General features: G+C 45.9%; 1 protein-coding gene across 2 annotated transcripts in view; it reads left to right on the top strand.

Annotated features, from left to right (window-relative positions):
• The first annotated feature begins 11,442 nt into the window (after window positions 1-11,442).
• Window positions 11,443-25,019, top strand: part of PIEZO1 (piezo type mechanosensitive ion channel component 1) — a 184,309-nt gene continuing 170,732 nt past the window's right edge. The window contains exon 1 of one of the 2 annotated variants that reach the window (XM_044270505.1): window positions 11,443-12,327. In XM_044270505.1, the coding sequence (XP_044126440.1) occupies window positions 12,264-12,327 (64 nt within the window). In that variant the 5' untranslated portion in view covers window positions 11,443-12,263. The remainder of the gene's footprint in view (window positions 12,328-25,019) is intronic. The other variant, XM_044270506.1, reaches the window with a different exon arrangement.

Here is a 25,019-nt window from a genome sequence, read left to right as displayed (position 1 = left end):
GTGGCGTTTGTCCACCAAACAGATAAGTTTTAAAACTGCCTTCTGACGTTTACCCCTGGCTGTGCTGAAGTTGGTGGTGAAGGTGTTATGCTGACCGGATGAGGAGGCGGTAGAGGATGAGGAAGCGGAGTAGGAGGAGGAAGCAACAGGAGGTGGTGGAAGGACATGCGCCAAACTGCTATCCGCCTCAGGCCCAGCCGCCACTGCATTTACCCAGTGTGCTGTTAGGGAGATATAACATCCCCGACCGTGCTTACTGGTCCACGTATCCGTAGTTAGATGGACCTTGCCACAGATGGCGTTGCGCAGAGCACACCTGATTTTGTCCCCCACTTGGTTGTGCAGGGAAGGGATGGCTCGCCTGGAAAAGTGGTGGCGGCTGGGCACGACGTACTGTGGGACAGCTACTGCCATAAGGCTTCAGGTTTAGAACGTTTAGGCCTCGCTTCAGGCTCTGATTGCACAGCGTGCAAACCACTTGTGTCTTGTCGTCAGCACATTGTCTGAAGAACTGCCATGCCAGGAAACTCCTTGGAGCTGGCTTTGGTGTGCTCGGTCGCTTGGTGCGGTGGGCAGTAGCAGGCGTACTGTCTAGGGGATGGCCGTTCCGCTTTTGCACCCTGCTCCCTCTTCTGCTGTGCTGGTGGCTCTGTACGACCACCGCCTCTTCCTCCGAACTAGACAGGTCACTCGCATGACCTTGATTCCATGTGGGGTCGAGGACCTCATTGTCCACCCAGTCTTCACCCCTGCCCTCCTTGTCGGTCTGCACACTGCAGAAAGCCACAGCATCATCCGAGACGTGCTGCGATGGTCCTCCTATGTACTCATCCTGAAACATAAGTGGTTGGGCATCGGTGCACTCAATCTCTTCCACTTCGGGAGCAGGGCTATGTGGATGGCCCTGGAAAACCCTGCTAGCAGAGTCATCAAAAAGCAGAAGAGACAGCTCCATGACTTGGGGCTCAGACTGCTTGGCTGATTTGCAAGGGGGTGAGGTACTTGTTCTGGCCTCACCATTCGTAGAGCCGCATTCGGCCTGACCAAATAACGCTGAAGGTTCTGTCACCTACTCGCACCTGAGGAAGGTGTTTCACTTGTGCGTGTAGCTGGCACAGATCGACCACGTCCTCTCCCTGCAACAGGAGCTCCACCAGCAGCACCACGACCGGTGCTACGTCACTTACAACAGTGTGACAGGCGAATTTTATACAATTCACGGTCACAAAAAAATGATAATTTGTCAACCAACAATGTAACAGCGGTATTGGCTGGTTGTATTGGACTGTCAGAAATGCAGCAAAGGCTGCAAATGGATTATCTCGCCCAAAATGTTTTTTTTTTTTTTTTTTATACCAGACTATAACAGCAGTATCTAACGCTTGTATTGGACTGTCACAAATGCAGCAAAGGCCCAAAATGTATTATCTTGCACAAAATGGGTGTTTTTTTTAAGCCCTGAATATAACTGCAGTAATTAAAGCATGTATTGGACTGTCACAAATGCAGCAAAGGCCCCAAATGTGGGGTCTTGCACAAAAATGGGTGTTTTTTTTCAACCAGGATATAGCAGAGGTATTTAACGCTTGTATTTGACTGTCACGAATGCAGCAAAGGCCCAAAATGTAGGGTCTTGCACAAAATTGGTGTTTTTTTAAACCCAGAATTTAAGTGCAGTAATTAAAGCTTGTATTTGACTGTCACAAATGCAGCAAAGGCCCCAAATCTAGTGTCTTGCACAAAATGGGTGTTTTTTTAAACCCAGAATATAACAACAACAGTATCTAACGCTTGTATTGGACTGTCAGAAATGCAGCAAAGGCCCAAAATATAGGGTCTTGCACAAAATGAGTGTTTTTTTTAAACCCAGAATATAACTGCAGTAATTAAAGCTTGTATTGGACTGTCAGAAATGCAGTGCAGGGCGCAAATGTACTTTTTAGCAAAAAAAAATTATAATTTGTCCCCACAGAATTTAACAGATGGATTTACTTGGATTGTACTTTACAGGGAAAAAAATTGAATATGTCACCCCCTGGGTCCCTGAACTCACAGAACGATTCCCTATATTATTCTGCCTTCCCCTGGCACATATGCAGTGCAGGTGCACTTAAAAAATGGGTATATGTTGCCCACTGATCTAAAAGAACAGGGTTAAATTATTGTCCCTGGCACTTATGCTGTGCTGGTGCACTGAACTTGCACAAAATGGCAGCCGACGCCCACCTAACTAACAGACGGATAAAACGTATTTTTCTGTGTCACTGGGCTCAGGGCAGGGTAAAAAAATGGTGCACTGCACCCACAAAACAAAATCGCTGTAGATCGCTGAGTTCAATTGCAGTTCTGATAACAGGTTCTTTCCTATTCTCTCCCTCACAGCAGCAGCATCCTCTCCCTACATTAGTAAGAGCAGAAGTGACGTGCAGCGCTACGTGACTCCAGCTTATATAGAGGCTGGGTCACATGCTGTACTGGCCAATCACAGCCATGCCATTAGTAGGCATGGCGTTGATGGCTTCTAAGGGCACAAGAGTTAAACGCTTGTTGATTGGCTGCTCTGCAGCCTTTCAAAAAGCGCCATTAAATCACTGAACTGGAACCTGAACTTTTACTGAAAAGTTCGGGTTCGGATCCGGGGTCCAAAAATCCTAAAGTTCGGTACGAACCGGAACTTTACAGTTCGGGTTCGCTCAACCCTATTTATGACATCTCTTACACTGCTCCTAACAGTAGGACGGAGACCGCACTGTCAGCGTCTATACATTGGGGTGCGTATATATGTGGAAAGAATATGATGGGAAACAAATGTATGCCTCTGTTCCAGGTGGCGGACACAAGACACAGGATCCTTACATAAAGATCCTTTAATGCAGGAGGCGAAGTACACGGCTCTGCAGCTATGTTCTTATATTACAGCCATATGTCATACTTTATCTCTGCAGTCCTACAATGAATCATATACCACCGAGGGAAATGATTTCATCCTTTTTTGGGGGGGGGGGAATGCAACTTTCACCAGCGAGGTTCTGTGGGGATTGTCCTTGTTGTTTTTGTTATAACACTGGTATGTATGCAAGGGACAAAGCTTTATAGTTTGCAAATATTAAAGGGGTTCTCTACTTGGATAAGAGGCTTCTCTCCTAGGATGCCCAGCAGCCTGCTGTAATATGTGGAGAAACCTGGCAGCAAGTGTTCAGTTTAAATGTAGCGCCCCCACAAAGTAAATGAAGCATTACATAGTGCTGATTCAAATTAATTTGTTGCCCTGTGTAATGCAGGACAGGACAGAACCTCCAGAGCAAGGGACGCTCTTTGTAACCGCTCTCTACTCTCGAACAGAGTATGATCACTATTAGCTCAGAGTTCCCTGATGAAATATGACACTTGGTTTTCTAAACTGGACAGCCCCTTTAAATGAGGCAGGCCTTGGGAGATGTGCATTCTCATTGAGGGGGAGATCTGGCGATCGAACTGGACAGGGGAGATGCTGGATACCCTGAAGAGCTCTTTAGCGCTGGCAGCGTGTGGACAGCGTTATCTTATTGGTGCACCACGTCTCCTGAGTCAAAAAAAAGGCAGCAGGACTGGACCCTCAATTTGCTAGACATACCAAAGGCTGGTCAATGTTCCTTATGCAGTGACCAGGAACAGGTTCGCTGACGCTACTTTAAAGCAATGTCAGGTGGATAATATATCCTGTATTTGTCGTGACGACAATTGCTGCGTGCGCAGAGTACTATCCTAGGGCCCTTCCAAGGTGTTATAACGCACGTCCCAGATTAGGAATGGCCGAGTGGGGTAATAGCCTATAATGTCCCTGTATTTTAGTGGTAGTTGTTTCACAGTGTCTCCTACCCGGGTAAGGCTGGACTCCTGGTTTCCTGGCTCACTTGCAATACATTTGAGTGTAGTAATAGAGGAACTTGAGAGAAGAAATGATGCCCAGAATCTGGGCAGAAATAACTTTCATCCAAGCGGTATATAGCTTTGGTCTCTTGGTCCCAGCAGGTTTTGGCAAGGATTGGCAGAAATGAGTACTTCTGCTTTAAATATGGAGCTTGCAGGATAAAACGTCTGCTTGGTAGCTCTGTAACTGTGGCAGGGTTAGCTTCTGCAGTTATCTGGTACCCTCTGCTGTGTGGGGACAGACTAGCTGAGGAGGAATTGGCTTCTCCTAGGTCTCTGGACTTATCTCACAGATGGTTTCTCAGGGGATGCTTTCTTCCTGGAACTTTAGAGGTTGTCTGTAGTTTTCTGCTTTCTCATCCAGCTGAGCTGAAGGTGTTCAGACTGGGTATGAGGCCAAGTCTCAGCCGAGACTAGGTCCTTGCGGTCTTCCCTATGTAGGGGTACTCCTGGACACTAACACACAGCCTTCCCCAACAGGGGTGGCTGGTACACTGACTAACTTCCTTCTCCACCCATGCTGCAGGATGTGGGACCAGCTCAGTCTCTTTGCAGAGGGGGAGCTAAGCTGGAATAATACATTCCAGCTCAGATACACTAAGCACTAAACTTGTACCGTGTACCTACCAATGCGTTGCTGCCACCTACTGGTAACCAGGCAAATTACATGAACAATTGCTTTTAACACAGTTTTATATGCACATTTGTGAAGGACATAAGCAAAATCACATCTGATGACAGTATGAAGGCTCTTATACGATAGTAGCGGGGTAGAGGAGTGTAGTAACACAACCTCCACAAATACCTGACAGGAATCGCCATGGTAGCTAATGGCACTCCCCCATGACGATACCTGGCTTTGGTCTTTTATGTCTCCGCAGTATGCATGGTGGCAGTAGGCGCTCTCCATCCCCCCATAATTAGTACCAAGACAGAACCTGCTTTGATCACTGAACACTGTTTGCCAGTCGTGGCTCCAGTGGGCTCTCTTGTGGCATCAGTGCAGGGGCTCTTAGCGATGCTCGGCGGTCAGTGGCGAACAAGTTAGTGGAGTGCGTGCATGCAGTCCTGCTTCAATTACATGATTTCTTATGGTCTGGGCAGTCACTGCAGGGGCTACTACAGAACCACTTAGTGATGATGTGGCTGTCCTTTGAGATACAGCATCGCTTCTTCGCATGAGTCTGTCTTGTCCTTCCACAACCCTCTCTACATGTATGAGCGTTCTCCTCTGAACCCTGTCAATGCCACCAATGCCCTACAGAAACTTCTCATCTAACTCTTTCCGACATTAGAAGGATGGACCATCTAGTTTCTCAAAGTCCTCACCGATCAGCCCTTTTCAAAGTCCTTTAATTTCAGAAATGGTGCACGTCTAGCAGGCATAGTGAAGACTTCAACAACATCCAATCAACAGTCCTGTAAGGGAGAAGACAAAAAACAGTGATGCCAGACAAAAAGAAAGTCTGTGGAACATCTTGCATTGCCATGTTGTAAACTAGGCTTTTTATCTTAAGGGGGTTTTGTAGGCCATATATATGGATGACCTATCGTCAGCATAGGTCATCAATATCTGATTTGCAGGGATTCGACACCCAGCATCCCCGCTGATCAGCTGTTTGAAGAGGAGGCTTCACTCCATGCAAGCGCTGCTTCCTGTTCATTACACTATGCGTCGTCTCGGAAGTCTTGGCGGTGCAGTGTAATGACAAGTACTCACTCCGTTGACTTGAATGGAGTGAGTACTTCTAACTACACTACGTCACCGCTACAAGGGAGACAACTGGCAGTGTAATGAAGAGGAAGCAGTGCTCGCATCGCATCAGCTGATTGGTGGGGGTCCCAGGTGTCGGACCCCCGCAAATCGGATATTCATTCCCTATCCTGAGGTTAGGTCATCAATATATATGGCCTGCACAACCCTTTAACTCCTACGTTCTATTTTCTATATTTTCCAGTAGTGTATTTGATCAGTGCGTGATCTTCCTCTGCTTTCCTGGACTCACAGCCATTCATTGTTCTCAGACACAGAGCGGGGGCCAACCGCCTGACCGTCCTTGTGCCTCTCATCTGATTGTTCTGTGTGGAGGGACAGGAAGGGGGCACACACACACGGCACACGCATTGTCACTGTGGTATCATGGCACACTCCTCTAATAAATACCATGTTAAACATTTATGCATTTATAACAAACACGTCAACATCCAGAACTCTACCAGTGTGGACAAGGCCTTCTTATACTATCTCCATGTCCTGCAGTGTGCAGAAGACTTCTACATTGGATGGACACATAACCTATGCAGCTGAATGCATGTATTAGGGCTGATTCACATCTGAGTTCAACTGATCCGGCAGAGTTCACCAGATCCGGCATAGCTGGACCCAGCCATGCACTGCTGGAACCCATTGACTTTAATGGGATCCGGCCTCTTTCTTTGTTATTTTACTCACTTAGGCCTCCTGCACACGAACGTGTGCGCCCCGTGGCCGTGCTACGGCCCGCAAATGTATGAATTGACATGCTGCAGATTTAAAATCCACACCACAGGTCAATTTATGCTGTAGATTTTCTTCCTGCTGTGCATGCCGGAGAGTTCTTAAAATCACATTAATTTGGCTTGTAATGTAACATGCTCTAGGTTGGGCACACCAAAATCCAGGGGAGCAAATCCACAGTGTATACGTTCCATGTAAAGGCCCCTTTCAGACGAGCAAGTTTTCTGCGCAAGTGCAATGCGTGAAGTGAACGCACAGCACCCGCACTGAATCCTGACCCTTTCATTTCAATGGGTCTGTGTACATGAGCGTTTTTTTTTTCACGCATCAGTTCTTCGTTGTGTGAGAATCGCAGCATGTTCTATATTCGGCGTTTTTCACTCAGCCCTGGCCCCATAGAAGTGAATGGATCTTCAGTTTAAAACGCATTGCATCCGCAAGCAGGTGCAGATGTGATGTGTTTTTCACTGATGGTTGCTAGGAGATGTTGTTTGTAAACCTTCAGTTTTTTTATCACGTGCGTGAAAAATGCATCAAAAAACATTGCACCTGTGCGGAAAAAACTAAACAACTGATCGCAGACAAAAGTGAATGAAGTTGCTTGCAAAATGGTGCGAGTTTCACTGAACGCATCCGGACCTAATCCATATCGTTCGTGTGAAAGAGGCCTAAAGGTACAATCACATGGGTGCAAGTCAACGTGCAGAAGATCAACACAAATTTCCTTGTGGATTTCTGTGCGTTTCTACACCAAAATCCGCAATTTCTAACACTGTTTTTTTAGTGTGGATTAGATGCGTTTTTGCTGAAGACCTCACCCTTCATTGGAAAAGGGTGAAATCTGCAAATAAGGCCCCTTTCACACAAGCGAGTACTCCGCGCGGGTGTAATGCGTGATGCGAACGCATTGCGCCCGCACAGAATCCGGACCCATTCTTTTCAATGGGGCTGTATACATGAGCGTTGATTTTCACGCATCACTTGTGCGTTGAATGAAAATCTCAGCATGTTCTATATTCTATATTCGCAGCATGTTCACATCTCATAGAGGCCCATGGCTTTCAGTGTCACTCTTAGCCCCAATGCACATGGCCGTGTTTCCTGCACGGCGTCATTGGTTGCTATGACGCTGTGCGCTTCATGCCGCCGCATCACTACAGTAATACACTGGTATGATCTATATGAGTGTATTACTGTAGTGCAGCGGTGGCATGAAGCGCACAGCGTCATAGCAACCAATGAAGCAGTACGCTCCTGCTGTCAGCAGGAATCCCGGCCGGGTTACCACGGACCGCTCTCGGCCTTGGAACACGGCCGTGTGCATGAGGCCTTATGCTGACGACACACAAATCTACCTCTCTGGTTCAGACGTCACCACCTTATTATCCAGAATCCCACAATGCCTATCTTCTATACCATCCTTTTTCTCCTCTCGTTTTCTAAAACTTAACAAGGATAAAACAGAATTCATCATCTTTCCCCCATCAGACCTATCTATCACAATCAATGGCTGCACACTCTCCCCGGTCAACCAAGTCCGCTGCCTTGGAGTGACCTTGGATTCTGCCCTTTCCTTCCGACCGCACATCCAAGCCCTTTCCACCACCTGCCGCCTCCAACTCAAAAATATCTCCCGCATCCGCACTTTCCTCAACTTTGAATCTGCGAAAATGCTTGTACATGCCCTCATCATCTCCCGCCTAGACTACTGCAACATCCTCCTCTGTGGCCTTCCATCTAGCACTCTCGCACCCCTCCAATCTATCCTCAACTCTGCTGCCTGACTAATCCACCTCTCACCCTGTTACTCCTCTGCCTCTCCCCTTTGCCAATCCCTTCACTGGCTCCCCATTGCCCAACGAATTCAGTTCAATATACTAAAAAATACATACAAGGCCGTCCACTACCTGTCCCCTCCCTACATCTCTGAGCTACTTTCCCGATACATCCCCACACGTAATCTCCGATCCTCAGAAGACCTCCTTCTCTCCTCTCCTCTTATCACCTCTTCCAACAATCGCCTCCTAGATTTCTCCCATGCATCCCCCACACTCTGGAACTCGCTACCCCAACATATCAGACTCTCACCTACAGTGGAAACCTGAAAACCCACCTCTTCAGACAAGCCTACAACCAGTGACCCTGCTGCCTCTATATCGCCATGACCAACTTCACCCGCACCTACTGTGTCCTTCTCCCATACCATGTAGATTGTAAGCCCTCACGGGCAGGGCCCTCTCTCCTTCTGTACCAGTTTGTAACTTGTCTTGTTCATGCTTAGTGCAATTGTCTGTATTATGTATGTGCACCCCTTATCATATGTACAGCGCCATGAGATGAATGGCGCTTTAATAATAAATAATAATAATATTCTGCGATTTTTCACGCAACCCTGGCCCCATAGAAGTAAATGGAGCTGCATGAAAATCGCATCGCATCTGCAAGCAAGTGCGAATGCGATGCGTTTTTGACGGACGGTTGCTAAGAGACGTTGTTTGTATACCTTCAGTTTTTTATCACGCGCGTGCAAAACGCATTAAATTGCATTTCACCCGTGCAAAAACTAAACAACTAAATGCTGAAAAAATGGACTTTGCGGAACCGCGCATTTTTCACTGAACACATTCGCAAAGCATCCGGACCCAATCCGCACACGCTCGTCTGCAAGGGGCTTAAAACCGCAAACATAATTGACAGGCTGCGAATATCAAAATACGCAATGCAGGTAAATTTCCACAAATGTGACAATGTGCAAAATTTCAAATTCTCATAGAATATACACGACCTACGGCGCGGATTTTCCACACGCAATCCTGATCATGTGCATTTAGCCCAAAATGCTGCTTACATGCTCACATTGGGGCACATTTAGGAACCTTTCACTTGAACTATACAGATCGGCTCCAGATGCATTCAGGATGCGTTCAGTGAAACTCGCACCATTTTGCAAGCAAGTTCAGTCAGTTTGGTCTGCGATTGCGTTTAGTTGGTCAGTTTTTCCGTGTGGGTGCAATGCGTTTTGATGTGTTTTTCACTCGCATGAAAAAAAAACTGAAGGTTTACAAACAACATCTCCTAGCAACCATCAGTGAAAAACGCATCGCACCCGCACTTTCTTCTGGATGCAATGTGTTTTTTCCCCCGTCCCATATACTTCTATGGGGTCAGGGCTGCGTGAAAAACGCAGAATATAGAACAGTGATGCCCAACCTGCGGCCCTCCAACTGTTGTAAAACTACAACTCCCACCATATCCTGCTGTAGGCTGTCTGGGCATGCTGGGAGTTGTACTTTTGCAACAGCTGGAGGGCCGCAGGTTGGGCATCCCAGATATAGAACATGCTGCGATTCTCATGCAACGCAGAACTGATGCGTGAAAAACTACGCTTATGTGCACAGACCCATTGAAATGAATGGGTAAGGATTCAGTGCGGGTGCTATGTGTTCACGTCACGCATTGCACCCACGCGGAAAACTCGCTCGTGTGAAAGGGGCCTTACTAAAGTGTTTGTGCCTGTTTTTAATCGAAAAAAATGCTGTTTTAGGGCTCATGCACATGACCGTTGTTGTTTTGCGGTCTGTTTTTTTTACGGATCCATTGATCCATATCTGAGTTTTTTTTCCCTCTGATTTAAGTCCTCTTCCGTTCCGTTATTCCACAAAACATATCCGTTTTTTGCAGATCGGAAACGGAAACAGTAACTTATTAATCACCAAACACATAAGCAATATGGGCTGGGCATAGCATTTCTACAGTATGGATCCGCAAAATACAGATGTGCTCCGTGTACGTTCCGCATTTTTTGCGGACCCATTGACTTGAATGGGGCCTCGGACCATGATTTGCAGACAATAATAGGACATGGACTACTTTTTTGCGAAACGGCAATACGGAAACGTTTTTTTGCAGATTTTTTGCGTTGTTTTTGCGGACCCATTCAAGTGATTGGTTACGCATACAGTCTGCAAAAAAATGGAACGGAAGCGGAAAGAATATACGTTCGTGTGCATGAGCCCTTAGACATTCTTATATGTTTGCATTATCCGGACAAGGATAGGACTGTTCTATTAGGGAGCAGCTGTCTTAGGCCTCATGCACACGACCGTTGTGTGTTTTGCGATCCGCAAAACACGGATGGCGTCCGTGTGTGTTCCGCTATTTGCGGAACGGCACAGACATTGATATAACTGCCTATTCTTGTCCGCAAAACGGACAAGAATAGGACAGGTTATATTTTTTTTGCGGACCACGGAACGGAGCAACGGATGCAGACAGTACACAAAGTGCTGTCCACATCTTTTGCGCCCTGTTGAAGTAATTGGGACCTCATCCAAGCCGCAAAAACTGCAGCTCGGATGCGGACCAAAACAACTGTCGTGTGCAGGATGCCTTAGTGTAATTCATTAACCGCTGGGCGACTTAATAAATACTCGGCAAAAGAAAGACGAATAAAATACTTCTGTCTAAGTTTATGGCCAGAAACAGGCGAGCTCTCATCATAACATTTTTCCCCCTATAGAGAAGATGATGTAAAAATTGGAGCACGTTGTGTTTTTAAAAAGAAGCCATTAAGACAAGACACACCTAATGACCAAAAATGCCAGGAGCAAAAAAAATGAAAATGCATGTGTGTCCTGTGTTTTTCCTATTCAGCACAGATTTGGTGCTTTTTAGCAAAATACGCAGGTGCGAAGACACAAACGCCCACATAAAGTTGAGAAAACCGCCAGTACAGGGGCGTAGTAGTTACACAGTTGCCTTTTATTACCTGACATTGGAAGAGTGAAGTGCACTGTGGCTGCACTAGATATTGTTATCATCACTGAACACACCGCACTGTCCTATAGCAGCAGGCCTGACATTCACATGGATGGACGCTAGAGGGCGCTGCTGGACAACATTTTAGCATTTTTGGGGGGCATGAAATGATGAAAAAAAAGTGAAAGAGAAAAAAAAAAAACAGCCTTGCTGGAGCCAAGAGCTGCACACAGCTAGTGACATCAAGGGGCAAGGACTCAGCTAGAAGCCAGGTATCCTGGCGACACTGGCACACACAGCTTGGGACACTGCATGCCAGGGCATTCACTCAGTCTAATACCTGCAATAGAGACTGGACTTGGGGAGGCAGAGAAAGCACAGCAGGTGGCACAGAGGCATTTCTTCCATCAGGGACCACACTGAAGACAGAAGATGCCAATCAGTGGGATGCCCCTTTGGTGTGTGAGTGTCAGCAGACCCCACTCCTAGCCCTCAGCCAATGTAAAGCACAAGCTGGCAGCAGACTGGTAATTCCAAACTGTGTGTGATGAGAGCAGAGGGTGGGGAGTGGGGCAGAGCCTGTGTCCTGGCACTGGGGGGGATCCTGTGCGCAGGAGCAGCAGCAGCAGGGCAGTGCCCCCTGCACCCCTCACCCTGCAGGGCTGGGACTGTTATGTGGGTGTTGCCAGAGGCTTTATTTGGAAGGAAGTAGGGGAGAGTTTAGGTAGGAAATGCTAAGGGAGGAGACTTGTCCTGTGTAAAGGCAGTGAGTGAGACCTGTGGGGAGTTGTTAGGAGGAGAGGGGGAGCCCCCATGCTGCTGAGCTCATGCTGAATAACCTGGGGGAGTGACCAGGGCAAGACTCACAAGTTGCACAACTGCTTGAAGGATCCTCATCAGATCTCAAGACCTGGAGGAGGAGGAGGTGGTGGTGCTGTCCTGGAGGTGTCATGCAGCTGACCTCCCCTCTCTCTCAGTGAGGACAAGTGCCACCAGTCGGTGGATGATGACTTGGTCCTGAGGGACACATGGCCTGACAGCAGCCCCAGGCTTCCCTGCACAGGTCCTCCACGTGGGACTCACTGCCTGGAGTGTGGACATGGAGCTACAGGTCCTGTGTGGAGCTTTATTCTGGGTCCTACTGCCCCTCTGCCTGCTGGCAGGTAATGATCTTCCTGATGCTATGCCTTCAATGCTACTTCTGTAGGGCGCTGACATATGTGTCCATTGATTGCTACTTCTGTATGGGGCTGACATGTGTGTCCTGTGTTACCACTGCTATCACGTTACTGTGTAACTGTTCATGTGTGACGGTATATATCCTTGTGCTGTGTATGGGGTCAGTTTACTATTTAGTAGTTTATTCTTCATTTATTTCTTCTATTGTTCCATCCCGCTTCTTGCCTGTTGCAGGTTTAGAAGGTCTTGTATCAGGTAGTGTAACAATCCCCTGGGGCATCCTGACCAGCCCTATGTACACTCTCTATGGTGGATTTTATTTTGCTGCTTCATTGTATTCAGATGGATTTTTGGCAACTTGCAAGTCACATAATGACCACATTTACGGTTATTAGATTGCAAAGTAGCTTTGCGATACTGCAATCTTTTTGGCCACTGGCGGCCATTTATTAAGGGACTTGTGACTATTTTAGAGGTAAAAAAAAGTTGGAAATCCATTTTATTTGACAATACGGCAGTTGGGGTGACTCTAGCCCCGGCAAATGTGCTAACATTTACGCCTGGAAACAGGTATAAATGTTGGTGAAAAACTACTGCAGCCAGGAGCCGGTGTCGTTTTTCTCTCCAGGTGCACAGACGGCCTTGGATTCTCCTAATTTATGGCTAGGTACACACCCCGTCATAAATTGTCAGAATCCTAAAATGCAGGGGGAAAAGACCGCTGTAAAAAGCCAGTCTTAGTAAATGACCCCCACTGCATACAAACTGTCATTCCATTCATCTCTATGGAGGTTTTGGAAGTGGCCAAGTGCTGGACTCCTGAACTTCCATATTGATAAATGTTGCTCTACTTTTCTTCTACAGGAAGTCATGTGATACATGTCCTAGCCCATTAGTTATCCTCTATCCTGTTTTGACTCAGAATCACTGATGGAAATCACTGACCAAACACTGAAGTGTGAAGTTGGTGTAAGCAGTGGACCTAGTTTGGTCGCTCATCTGCTGCTGTGTGATTAGTTATCCCAGTGTTTTGGTTAGTAAGAAACAATGGGATTTGTAGTTCTACATCAGCTGGAAAATGGAACGCAGAATTTTGACGTGATTTTACTGACGTTTGTAGTTCTTACAAGCCATACACTTGTTCCTTGAAGCTGTCAGAGCATGCTGGGAGTTGTAGTTTCGCAAATGTTGAAGACTTGAGATCAGTGATGGTCAGTTTGCAGTGTTTGCCAGTGAACACATGCGGGCTGCCATCTTTAGTAAGGTAGACTCACCCGTCCGGCGATGCACAGGTAAGCCCTTACCTATGCCAGAAGCCGGTCTGAAATCAAATGCGATCACCGGGGGCCTTCATCGGGCTGTAGACTCACTCGGACGGGTGAGTCTACCTTACTAAAGATGGCAGCCCGCATGTGTTCGCTGGCGAACACTGCGAACTGACCATCACTGCTTGAGATGAGCGAATTTCATGTTATAAAATTAGTTGACCCTTCGTTTGGTGGTAAAAGCAGAATTGCGTTATGGATTCCGTTACTACGGACCATAACGCAATTCTAGGACGGAATGCCTTTAGAGGCATTCCGTTATTCGTTCTGTCATAATATAAGTCTATGGGCTGCATAACTGAAACGGGACGGATCTGTTTTGCAGGCCATAGACTACAATTATGACAGAATGAATAACGGAATGCCTCTAAAGGCATTCCGTCCTAGAATTGCGTTATGGACCTTTGTTAGATGGATAGTTGCATGATATTGAAATGATTCAGAAATCTGTGCTTGTGATCTCATTAAATACTTGCAATCGCTGGTGCGCCATAGCCTATAATTTGAATTCCTAGATCGCACGCCTCTGATCACTGGTAATTTTGACGACGTGATACCAGAAGTTGTCCTGGTCGTTAGTATTTCCCAGTGTTATTACCTAGTCCACCGCATGGGCTTTATAGTATGTCGCCAGAACGTGTATACCGTAGGTCGTATGTGGCTGTGATTGGAGTACCTTTCAGATTTTCGGTCATTGCGTGGAGCTCTTGGCCTCATGCGTAGTGAATGCCGTGTTTCGCTCGCTCACAACTATGGAATGTATATCCCAGCTGATGCATCACTGTGCAGGCAAAGGCTTGAATTAACCAGTAATCCATAAAATAACAATAATTGGCCTGGGGGTAATTGAACTGTGGTGAAACGCACTTCATTATCATGAGGTTCATCTGAGAGGTTGACATCATTATTGTCTCACGCCTCGAGTTTAACCCTTTACCCTGTGAATAAGAGTGAATTCACATGCGGCAGATTTCTCACTGAAGTTTCTGCGACTGCCTTAGGCCTCATGCACGCGGCCGTTGTTTTGGTCCGCCTCCGAGCCGTAGTTTTGGCAGCTCGGATGCGGACTCATTCACTTCAATGGGGCCGCAAAAGATGCGGACAGCACTCCATGTGCTGTCCGCATCCGTTGCTCCGCTCCGTGGTCCGCAAAAAAAGAAAACCTGTCCTATTCTTGTCCGCGCTTTGCGGACAAGAATAGACAGTTATATTAAAGGCTGTCTGTGCCGTTCTGCAAATTGCGGAACGCACACGGACGCCATCTGTGTTTTGCGGATCCACGATTTGCGGACCGCAAAATACACGACGGTTGTGTGCATGTAGCCTTATTCATTCAAAAGGGGCTTGCCGAAATTCATGCCTGCTGCAGGGGAAAAAACAACAACTTTGAGATGTATGAGGATACATGCGCATGACAGTAAAGTTCATGCAGATTTTCTGCACCAAAATACCCATTTTGGGGGTAATTTACTAACCTCTTTACACCAGTTTTTGGCTTAAATAAAGTCACAGGAAGTGTCTTAAAAAAAAAAACGTTAAAAATGTCAGAAGACCCAGTTTTGCAACTCTTTGAATGTCCATGCTCCAATATTTTGTCTCTCAGGCGTTTTCACCTAGAGGTCACGTAGATGAAAACGGCTCAGGCTGACTGGAAATATCGACCCGGATACAAAGCACAATCCTAACTGAAGAACGGATATACCATAAGAGGGGGATTGTTACTGACCCCGCCACTTCAGCTGTTGTGAAACTATAGGGCCCTTGCAGACGAGCGTGTGCGGATTAGGGCCAGATGCGTTGCAAATGCGTTCAGTGAAAAATACGCGATTTCGCAAACAGTCATTCAGTTTTGTCTGCGATCGCATTCAGTTGTTCAGTTTTTATCACGCTGGTGCAATGCGATTTAATGTGTTTTGCACATGCGTGATAAAAAACTGAAGGTATACAAACAACATCTCTTAGCAACCATCCGTGAACACGATTTTCACGCAGCTCCATTCACTTCTGTGGGGCCAGAATGTAGAACATGCTGCGATTTTCACGCAATGCACAAGTGATGCGTGAAAACCAACGCACATGTACACTGCCCCATTGAAAATGAACGGGTCCGGATTACGTGCGGGCACAATGCGTTCGCATCACGCATTGCACCATTTCGGAATACCCGCTCGTGTGAAAGGGGCCTAACTCCCAGCATGCTCCATTCACTTCTCTGAGAGCAGCCAAACAAATGTGCATGCTGGGAGTTGTAGTTTCACCACATCTGCATTGCCGGAGGTTGCCGATCCATGCCATAAGGGATATCCGTACATGAAATATATGGGAACAGAAAATGGTTCTCTTTAGATTTCTGTTCACGTATAGAATTGTATACATTTCTACCTGACCTCTAATGGAGAGCAGCTGTCTGGATCACAGAGGAACAGTTGTCTCCTCCACATACTGTGTGACTAGTACTGAATCATGTCTATTACGTAAAGCCATATTGCTCCTGATTAGTGTTGAGCAAAGCGAGCTTCGGATACTTCATCCGACGTCTCTTCGTTCAAAACTTTGGAATAATACTGTACGGAGGTTCGTCTCCCTTCAGTATTAGAATGTATGGGCTCCTTAGTTATTCACAAAGTCGCTCGTGACTTCGGTAGTTGATTTTTTAAAGTGCAAAACCACTTTAAAACTTGAAACCAAACTCTGCTTCAGGTCTGAGGTTCTAGTCGGACTCTTCAAGTGGTCTTTCAATTTATAAATAAACTACTGAAGTTATTGAACGAAGTCACACGCGACTACATGAGTAACTAACTTCAGCTCCTCTGAGCCCATACATTCTAATAATGTACAGAGACGAATCTCGTCGTATTATTCCGACATTTTGAACGAAGCGACTTCTGATGAAGCATCCGAAGCTCGCTTCGCTCAACACTACTCCTGAAGTTTCCCTTATGGATCAGGTCATGTTTTGCCGGGGGTCTGGGTGTTGTGGCAATAATATGGGCCCTAAAATGTGACTGTATTACGTCTAGAGAATGTGGAGTTGAATTGCTGAAGTCATGATCCGTAGTGCAGCCCTTCGTTATTATGGTTCCCATACAGGCCTCTTAGACTTGGTGCTATTGTCCTGTGTGCTTTTGACCATGTGCAGCTATGCGGCCCAAGCTGCTTTGTTAATGCACCTGCAAAAGCCCGTCCTGCTCTATGTGATTGTTTCCTAAAATGTTCCTGTGTGTGGATGACTGGTGCTGTCACTACAAAGCTGGAGCTCGTTCAGCTGGAATCTGAATAGGATTGGGTAAATATCACCTGCAATGTGCATGTCCTACAGCAAGGTCCTATATGATGTGTCTGCCACCCCTAGATGGAAGGCTCCTTGACATTACATAGATGGCCCATTTATTGTAACGCTTCGTGGTGCTACAGAGGGATTAAACACTCGCTGACGGATTTCCGTGCGGATTACAGCTGACCCCTATGAGGGTGTATGGATCTCATTGTGGTGGGGCCCCTCTGTACGTTAACAAAAAGCAGCATGCGCTCTGATGAACCCCAACTCCTACAATGTACATATTTACGGCCACCTGTATCTTCAATTGTGATAAAACGGACCTATCTCGGGGTGGACTTGAACACTTTTGAGGGTCTATAATGTGTACTTCTTGACAAAAATGGTTAAATATTGCACGGATAAGTGCCTCTCATGTGTTTTTTTGCAACGATTGTTTCAAATTGCCATCATGTTCTGCAGCAACTATGAGAATCCCCAAAAAGATATACATGTCATTCAGAAAGTCTTCAGACCCTTTAACTTTTAACTTTAACTTTGTTATGTTGACGTTTTCTGCTAATATAAAAAATAATTACGTTTTCCCCTTCAGTCTGCACTTAATACTTCCTAATGAGAAAGTGAAAACAAATTAAAAGGGAGAAACTAAAATGTCACATCGACATGAGTCTTCCGAGCCTTTGCTACGATGACACTTGACATTTAGCTCTGGGGCCTCCCGTTTCTCTTGATCATCCTTGAGATGTTTCTACACCTTGATTAGAGTCAGCCTATGGTAAGTGCAGTTCATTGGAGATGATTTGGAAAGACACAGCCCTGTCTATATACATTGTCAGCTGTGCGATCTTATATCGGAGCAAAAACCAAGCCATGAGGAGGAAAGGACTGCCTGTAGAGCTCAGAGACAGGATCGTATGGAGGCACAGATCTGGAGAAGGGTAAAAAAAAATTCTACTGCACTGAAAGTTCCCAAGTGCTCAGTGGTCTCCATAATTCTTACATGGAGGAAGTTTGGAACAACCAGAACTCTTCCTAGAGCTGGCAGCCTCACCAAACTAAGTAATCTAGGGAAAAGGGCCTTAGTAAGAGAGGTGACCAAGAACCAATGGTCACTCTGACCGATCTCCAAAGATCCTGTGTGCAGATGGAGAAACTTCCCGAAGGTCAACCATCACTGCAGCATTCCACCTGACAGAGCTTAAGAGGATCTGCAGAAAATCAGCAAATCCAGGTGTAAACCTAGTGGCATCAGAGGACGTGGCAGTTGCAGAGAGATCTGAGCCTCTAGGTGTAACGGCAACGACCCTGTTGCTCCTATAGGCTCATTTGCATATATTAAAACTTAATTTTTTCATTATGGGGTAGAATGATGGAGGGAAAATATGATTAATTTTTAATTTTTTTAAAAATTATTTTGATTATATTTTTATTAGCACAAGGACCACCATAACAAAATGTGTAAGGCCTCTTTCACACGAGCGTGACGGAATACGGTCTGGATGTGTTCAGTGAAACTTGCACCATTTTGCAAGCAACTTCAGTCAGTTTTGTCTGTGATTGCGTTCAGTTGTTCAGTTTTTTTCTGCGCGGGTGCAATGCGTTTTTCACGCGCGTGATAAAAAACTGAAGGTTTACAAACAACATCTCTTAGCAACCATCAGTGAAAAACGCATTGCATTCGCACTTGCTTCTGGATGCAATGCGTTTTTCACTGAAGCCCCATTCACTTCTATGGGGCCAGGGCTGCGTGAAAAAAAAACGCAGTATATAACACACACCCTCGGAGCATTTATTACTGTTGTGACCACATTCTCCCTGTGAATTATGGGACATAGTTTTATAGGACGTGCTGACATATGTCCTACATAGGCATCTCGGACACAGTCAGCCTTTCTCAGGCCCTCTAGGTACAGACTCTATAATCAGACATGACACCTTCTTCTATGTAACCGCTCCTGTTGCAAAGGTTTACACATAAAAGCGCCATTTCCCAATGCTTCACGTTTGTTTGCAACATCAGAAACTTGTGACGGGGCCAAGTCACACCTCACCTTGTGTGACAGGTAGGTCTGTCATGTTACAAGGATGCGCAGTCATCCAGGTTCTTGGCAGTGTAGGTTGATTGTCTGATGAGCCTACACTAACGTGGAAGGGAATTGCATGAATAACAATTTCCTGATCTGTCATCAGCCGATGGTATTCTTCTTCCCAGTGGCTTCCCATTCAGGCAGTTCCATGTAGTCTGCACCCCATTCATAGACGACAGGCAGTGCCTAGTCAGCAGCAATGCACATGACTTCCCCTGCAGTGATGGTAGAGAAACAGATGACAGGAGTAAGTGTCGGGCGCAAGATAGATGTGGAGCCGGTATTCTTATGGAGAGTGATTGCAACCCTTACAGCTCTGCACAGGAAATACAGTGAAAAAAAAGTATATATAAAAAATTACTTTTGATATATATTTTATTTTTTTAGAACGTCTTTGAATATAAATGGGGAACTGCAGATTCAAACCTGAACTTGTCAATGTGCACTTGTTGTTTCCCTTAACTTACATTATAGGTACATTCATACCCAGGGGTTAATGATGTGACTTTGATATGAAGGCAGTTGTGAATTTTAAAGAGAAATTATAAATGAAAATTGGTTTCCTGCTGTGAATGACCATTTTTATTTTAATACTTTTTTTGCTTTGTATGTAATCTAATGATGCAGGAACCGTTTTTAGATTGATTAGCATAGAGTTGCTTTTCATAAGAATGCACCCATTCATGTTCCCCGCTGAGTAATACATTTTGTATGATCTGCCCAAAGCAGAGAGGGGAAGGGAAGTGACAACAAGGCTGAATGTTTTGGTTTCGAAATGGGTTGTCACGTTTCGAGCCCCCTCTGAGTGGTACATATTTACTAAACCAGCACTAGCCGCTATATTGCTGCCCCCTATGGGAAGATATATGCATCCGTAAACATGAGAATTTTCCAGTCCACGTGGAATTGCTCTTCTAAAGGACGTCTATCAGCAGTTTTGTACCTATGACACTGGCTGACCTGTTACATGTGCCCTTGGCAGCTGAAGGCATCTGTGTTGGTCCCATGTTCATATGTGTCCGCATTGCTGACATTATGTTTTATTATATGCAAATGAGCCTCTAGGAGCAACGGGGGCATTGTCATTACACCTAGAGGCTCTGCTCTCTCTGCAACTGCCGCGCCCTCTGATTGACAGGACCAGGCAGTGTAAACATCATCATACCTTAATGGCCCTGTTAATCAAAGTACAGAGGGCGCAACAGTTGCACAGAGAGCAGAGCCTCTAGGTGTAACGGCGATGACCCCATTGCATATACGGTAATAAAACATAATTTCTGTCAGCAATGCGGGCACATATGAACATGGGACCAACACATAACGGGGTCTTCTCATCACAGTATGGTCCCCTACCTCCAAAGACCATGGACCCTACAGGGAAATTTCCCAGTGGGCCGATGCCCAGGGGTCCGCCTAAGCCTTCTTCACAGCCACCAGTAAGGCACAAAACAATCTGATGATCTGAGCATTAATTACTCTAGGACAGGCATGCTCAACCTGCGGCCCTCCAGCTGTTGCAAAACTACAACTCCCAACATGCCCAAACAGCCTACAGCTATCAGTCTACAGCAGGGCATTGTGGGGGTTGTAGTTTTACAACAGCTGGAGGGCTGCAGGTTGAGCATGCCTGCTCTAGGAGCATCAGGTACTTATGGACCTGGCCGGATGCCACAGGTGCCCTCTGGAATTCAACTGCATTGCCGTCCTCCGGACCATGATTCAGTTGATTATTGAAGCAAGGTCAGTGGTATTTTGTGCTGCACTGTAGTATTTGGTTCTGCTGGAGTTGTATTTTGTGTACGATGGTATTCCTGGCCCTGCCTACTAATATTGTACTATCTTCTGTCAATTTGGACCTGCCAACACTTTTTTAATTTTTTTTTCCAGGGCCACTTTAAGTTCCCAGTCTGCCCCCTGCCTACCTCCTGTGGTCTGGATTCGGAGACTATTGGAAACAGTGTAGATAGCTTTCTGACACTGTTTCCTATTTACTTGTATGGGAGCTAAGGAAGCCATGTAGCATAGCCCACTTGGATGTTTCCATAGTTCCAATCACCTGCTGCTGCATGCGGACAGAAGGACGTTGGGAAGGGGATCATCCGATGATAGGCATACCATTTCAAATCAATCCATGGTGCTGCAAAAAGTGTCTATGTGGCCAAGGCCTTAAAGCGAGTCTGTCAGCAGTTTTGACCATGCAGAACTGCTGATAGCACTAGGTAGAGGCTGGGGGGAGCAGTACAAACATTTTTGGAGCTTTTCTCATCAGGAGCAGTGTGAATATGCAGTTTTATTCTGCCAGGTTGTGCTCTGTCAAGTGCCCAGAACGGAGATTCATTGTGAAGTGCTTGCTGTATGGATATGTTTTAACAGCCCCTCCCCTCTGCTCTGAGTGACAGCTGCAGCATCCAATCAGGAGACAACTACAGCCACCATTTAGAGAAAGGGGAAAGGCTGTGAAAAGGCATTTCAGGGTGAAGCTTCATCCCAGGAACTTGCAGGAGAAGAGTCTGGCAGAATAAAACTTCATATTCACACTCCTCCTGATGACAAAAGCTCCACAGATGGCACGTTTGCACTGCACCCCCAATTCCTAACTAGTGCTATCAGCAATTTAGCATGGTTGAAACTGCTGACAGACTAGCTGGACAGAGGCAAAAAGTACACTCGGTTGGTCTCCAACTGGTGACTGCCTATAGAAACGTTAAGGTATATGCAGAAGCTTTTCCTTGCATCTACGTTAAGTTAGGTGTACAGACACATGTCAGAATTCTCCTGAACATTGACCATAATGACCTAGCCCAGTGTGCAGCCATCTGTATGGCTCTCATAAGAGCGGACATAGTGCTCTGGAACATTTCCTATGCCGCTGACAGTCACTGACAGAACTAGTGATACCTCTATCTCCAGTCTCTAATTTTACTAATGTGTTACAGAACTTCTGTGCGAGGAAATAATTCGGATTTACTACCACTTGTATACTGAATGCAACTTTCCTGTTGTGTTTGAAACAAAACTGTCTCAAGAAGTGAAAAGTTTAAGAATTCCTCACTTTCTGCACAATTTACTATTGGTGACATGGGAATATCTGTCTCCTGTCAAATCACAGGCCAAAATCCATGGGGGTCATTTATAAAACGTGTGCCAGGCGTACAGAAGGCAAAAATGTTTGTATATATGGTATTTTGTTGGGCATGCATGCTGCCACTCCATTCATATCTATGGGAGGTCCTGAGATAGTCGAGTAAGTGCTCGGCCATTTAAAGGGGTTGCCTCAATCTGAATACGTTTGTAATTGCATGTAATTTAAAAGTTAGTATAGCCAGTGAGCTATTCATAAAAATGTTTTTGTATAGCGTCTCCTGCTGTTTGTTCTTTTCCTTATTTAAAATAAATTTTTGTCCGCCTTCACTGAGCCTGGTCGCACCTGCTCAGTTTAAATCTTCAACTGCCACCAACCATATGTTCTGTTAGAAGCTGTGGCAGTTACAAGGAGAGAGCTGCAGCAGAAAGGACTCGCCCCCTCAGCTGCCCGGCTGAAGATAATCTAGCAGAGCAATTGGAGCAGTGAATGGGGAGATCTATGGACCCATGTGAGGTACAGGGCTGGCTCTAGCTTTGTTAGAAAGGTATTGTCATGTGCTATAGGATGTCTGATTTTAATTTTTTACATCAATCATGGCATAACCCCTTTAAGAACCTTGCATAGACATCTATGCAGTGGCAGTGCACACGCCGGACCTGCTGTTCCATTCCAGGCTCTGAAGGGTACAAGGTCTTGTGATCAGTGGGGGTCCAACTGGTAGGATCCTCACCAATATAATAGGTATCCCCTTTAATTGCAAAACAAAAACGGGTACAGCTTAACTGGTTAGAAGGCATCAAATGACCCCGTTAAATGGAGCCGATCTACAAGTTGGATAATTACAAATCTGCGTCAGAAATCTGATTGGGGGAATGGGGGCTTGGGATTTCTGCCACAGAATCTGTGCCAAATGCACGTTGTACTAATGGTCATTTTCCGCTGTGTGAACGGGCACTAAAAATATGAGCAAATCCTCCCATAACTGGAGCTGCGACATCTAAACTTAGTCCTGAAGCACAGACCGCAGAGCAGCCATGAACGCCTTTACCCTCAGCATTGTGTTTGTTTTTATTAATACACCTTTTAGGCTTTTATACCCATCTCGTCTTATCCCTAAGTAAACACTGTGTGGTTTCTATGTAAAGATCCGAGTGTTCCGTACATTACGACACGCAGTGCTGCAGGCTGTTCTTACTTCAGTGCATTTCATCTGACAGTTATATATTAGGGAATTTCTTAGGCAACAATTCCTTAGGGTACTTTCACACTTGCGTTTTTCTTTTCCGGCATAGAGTTCTGTCAAAAGGGCTCAATGCCTGTATAAGAACTGATCAGGTATTATCCCCATGCATTCTGAATGGAGAGTAATCCGTTCAGGATGCATCAGGATGTCTTCAGTTCAGTCATTTTGACTGATCAGACAAAAGATAAAACCGCAGCATGCTAAGTTTTATCTCCGGTAAAAAAAACGGAACACTTGCCTGAATGCCACATTCAAAATGCCGGATCCGTCCTTCCTGCGCAGACCGAAAAAAATAAATGCTGGATCAGTTTTGTCGGATGACACCGGAAAGACGGAATCCGGTATTACAATGCATTTTTCTGACTGATCAGGCATTTTTAAGACTGATCAGGATCCTGATCAGTCTTACAAATGCCATCAGTTGGCATACGTTTTGCCGGATACGGCAGGCAGTTCCAGCAACGGAACTGCTTGCCAGATCACTCTGCCGCAAGTGTGAAAGTACAGTAGCCTTAGTATATTACAATTATTGGTGTCACTTCTTGAAATATGATAAATCCTGTAATACAGCAAAGGTGAGGTGGGAAAGGCTAATTATATGCCATAAATGTCTGATATATGCAGGTATTGACTCTGGGATCCACACCTATCTCCAAAACAAAGGGTCCTCCGACCCCCTGTCCCACGGCCACTGTGAATGGAGAGGTGGCTGCACATCGCCTCTCCCCAGCAAATTCATGTTTACCAGCAGGTACTCTTACTTACTGGCGCTGCAGTCACAAAATGGCCATTGATGGATGACCAGTGGTGACCATCGGTGACCTCCGCTATGGACTGTCCATGTGCTAGTTACCCTGTCCCACCGCAGTGTAAGTGAATGGAGGTCGCTGAAGGACGGGACCAGTCACATGACCCTCCATCAATGACCACTAATGACCATGAATTAGGGTACAGTCACACGATGGCTGTTAAAAACAGATAAATAATCAGTTTTTCATGGCCATTTTGCATCCACGTGCGCACTAATTTCCTGGCCGTTTAACCTGCCCATTAAAAACAGATGGATTTCTTTTGGCTGTTTTTACCCCCAACCCCTGCAGTGACCTCCAGTATATATATAATGCACCCCCCATGTCCTCAGTATATACAGTATAATGCCTCCCATAGTGCTCCAGGATAAATAATGCCCCTCAATATTGTCTTCAGGACATATAATAGCACCCTTATTGCACCTAGTATCAGTAATACCACCATAATTACCCCAGTATCTATAATGGCCCCCATAGTGCCCACAGTATTTAGAATGCCCCCACAGTGACCTCGGTAGATAATGTCCCCCACTAGTGCTGTCAGTATATATAATGCACCTGAGTTGAGTCCTCACTATATATAACCTCCACACCGCTGACAAAAATACTCCCCTCACCACAAGCCGTCCGCAGTGGCCGTCTGCTCCTCAATGACGTCTTGTCACTCCCTGAAAGGTCCTTCCACGCCGCTCTTTTACCCCATTTTAACCGCTGTTAGACGGCGTCTAAATGGCTAATAAAACTAGCCCATCGATTCCAGTGTGGTCCATCTGGCCGACACTGCCTATTTTTGGACATCCGTTATTCACTGTCCATTAAAAATGCCATATGAATAGTCCCATAGAATTCA

The sequence above is a fragment of the Bufo gargarizans genome, chromosome 10, assembly GCF_014858855.1.
Source record: "Bufo gargarizans isolate SCDJY-AF-19 chromosome 10, ASM1485885v1, whole genome shotgun sequence".
In the NCBI taxonomy this organism is placed as follows: Eukaryota; Metazoa; Chordata; class Amphibia; order Anura; family Bufonidae; genus Bufo; species Bufo gargarizans.
Note: the sequence above shows the minus strand (reverse complement) of the source record. Positions and strands in the feature narration are given on the sequence as shown.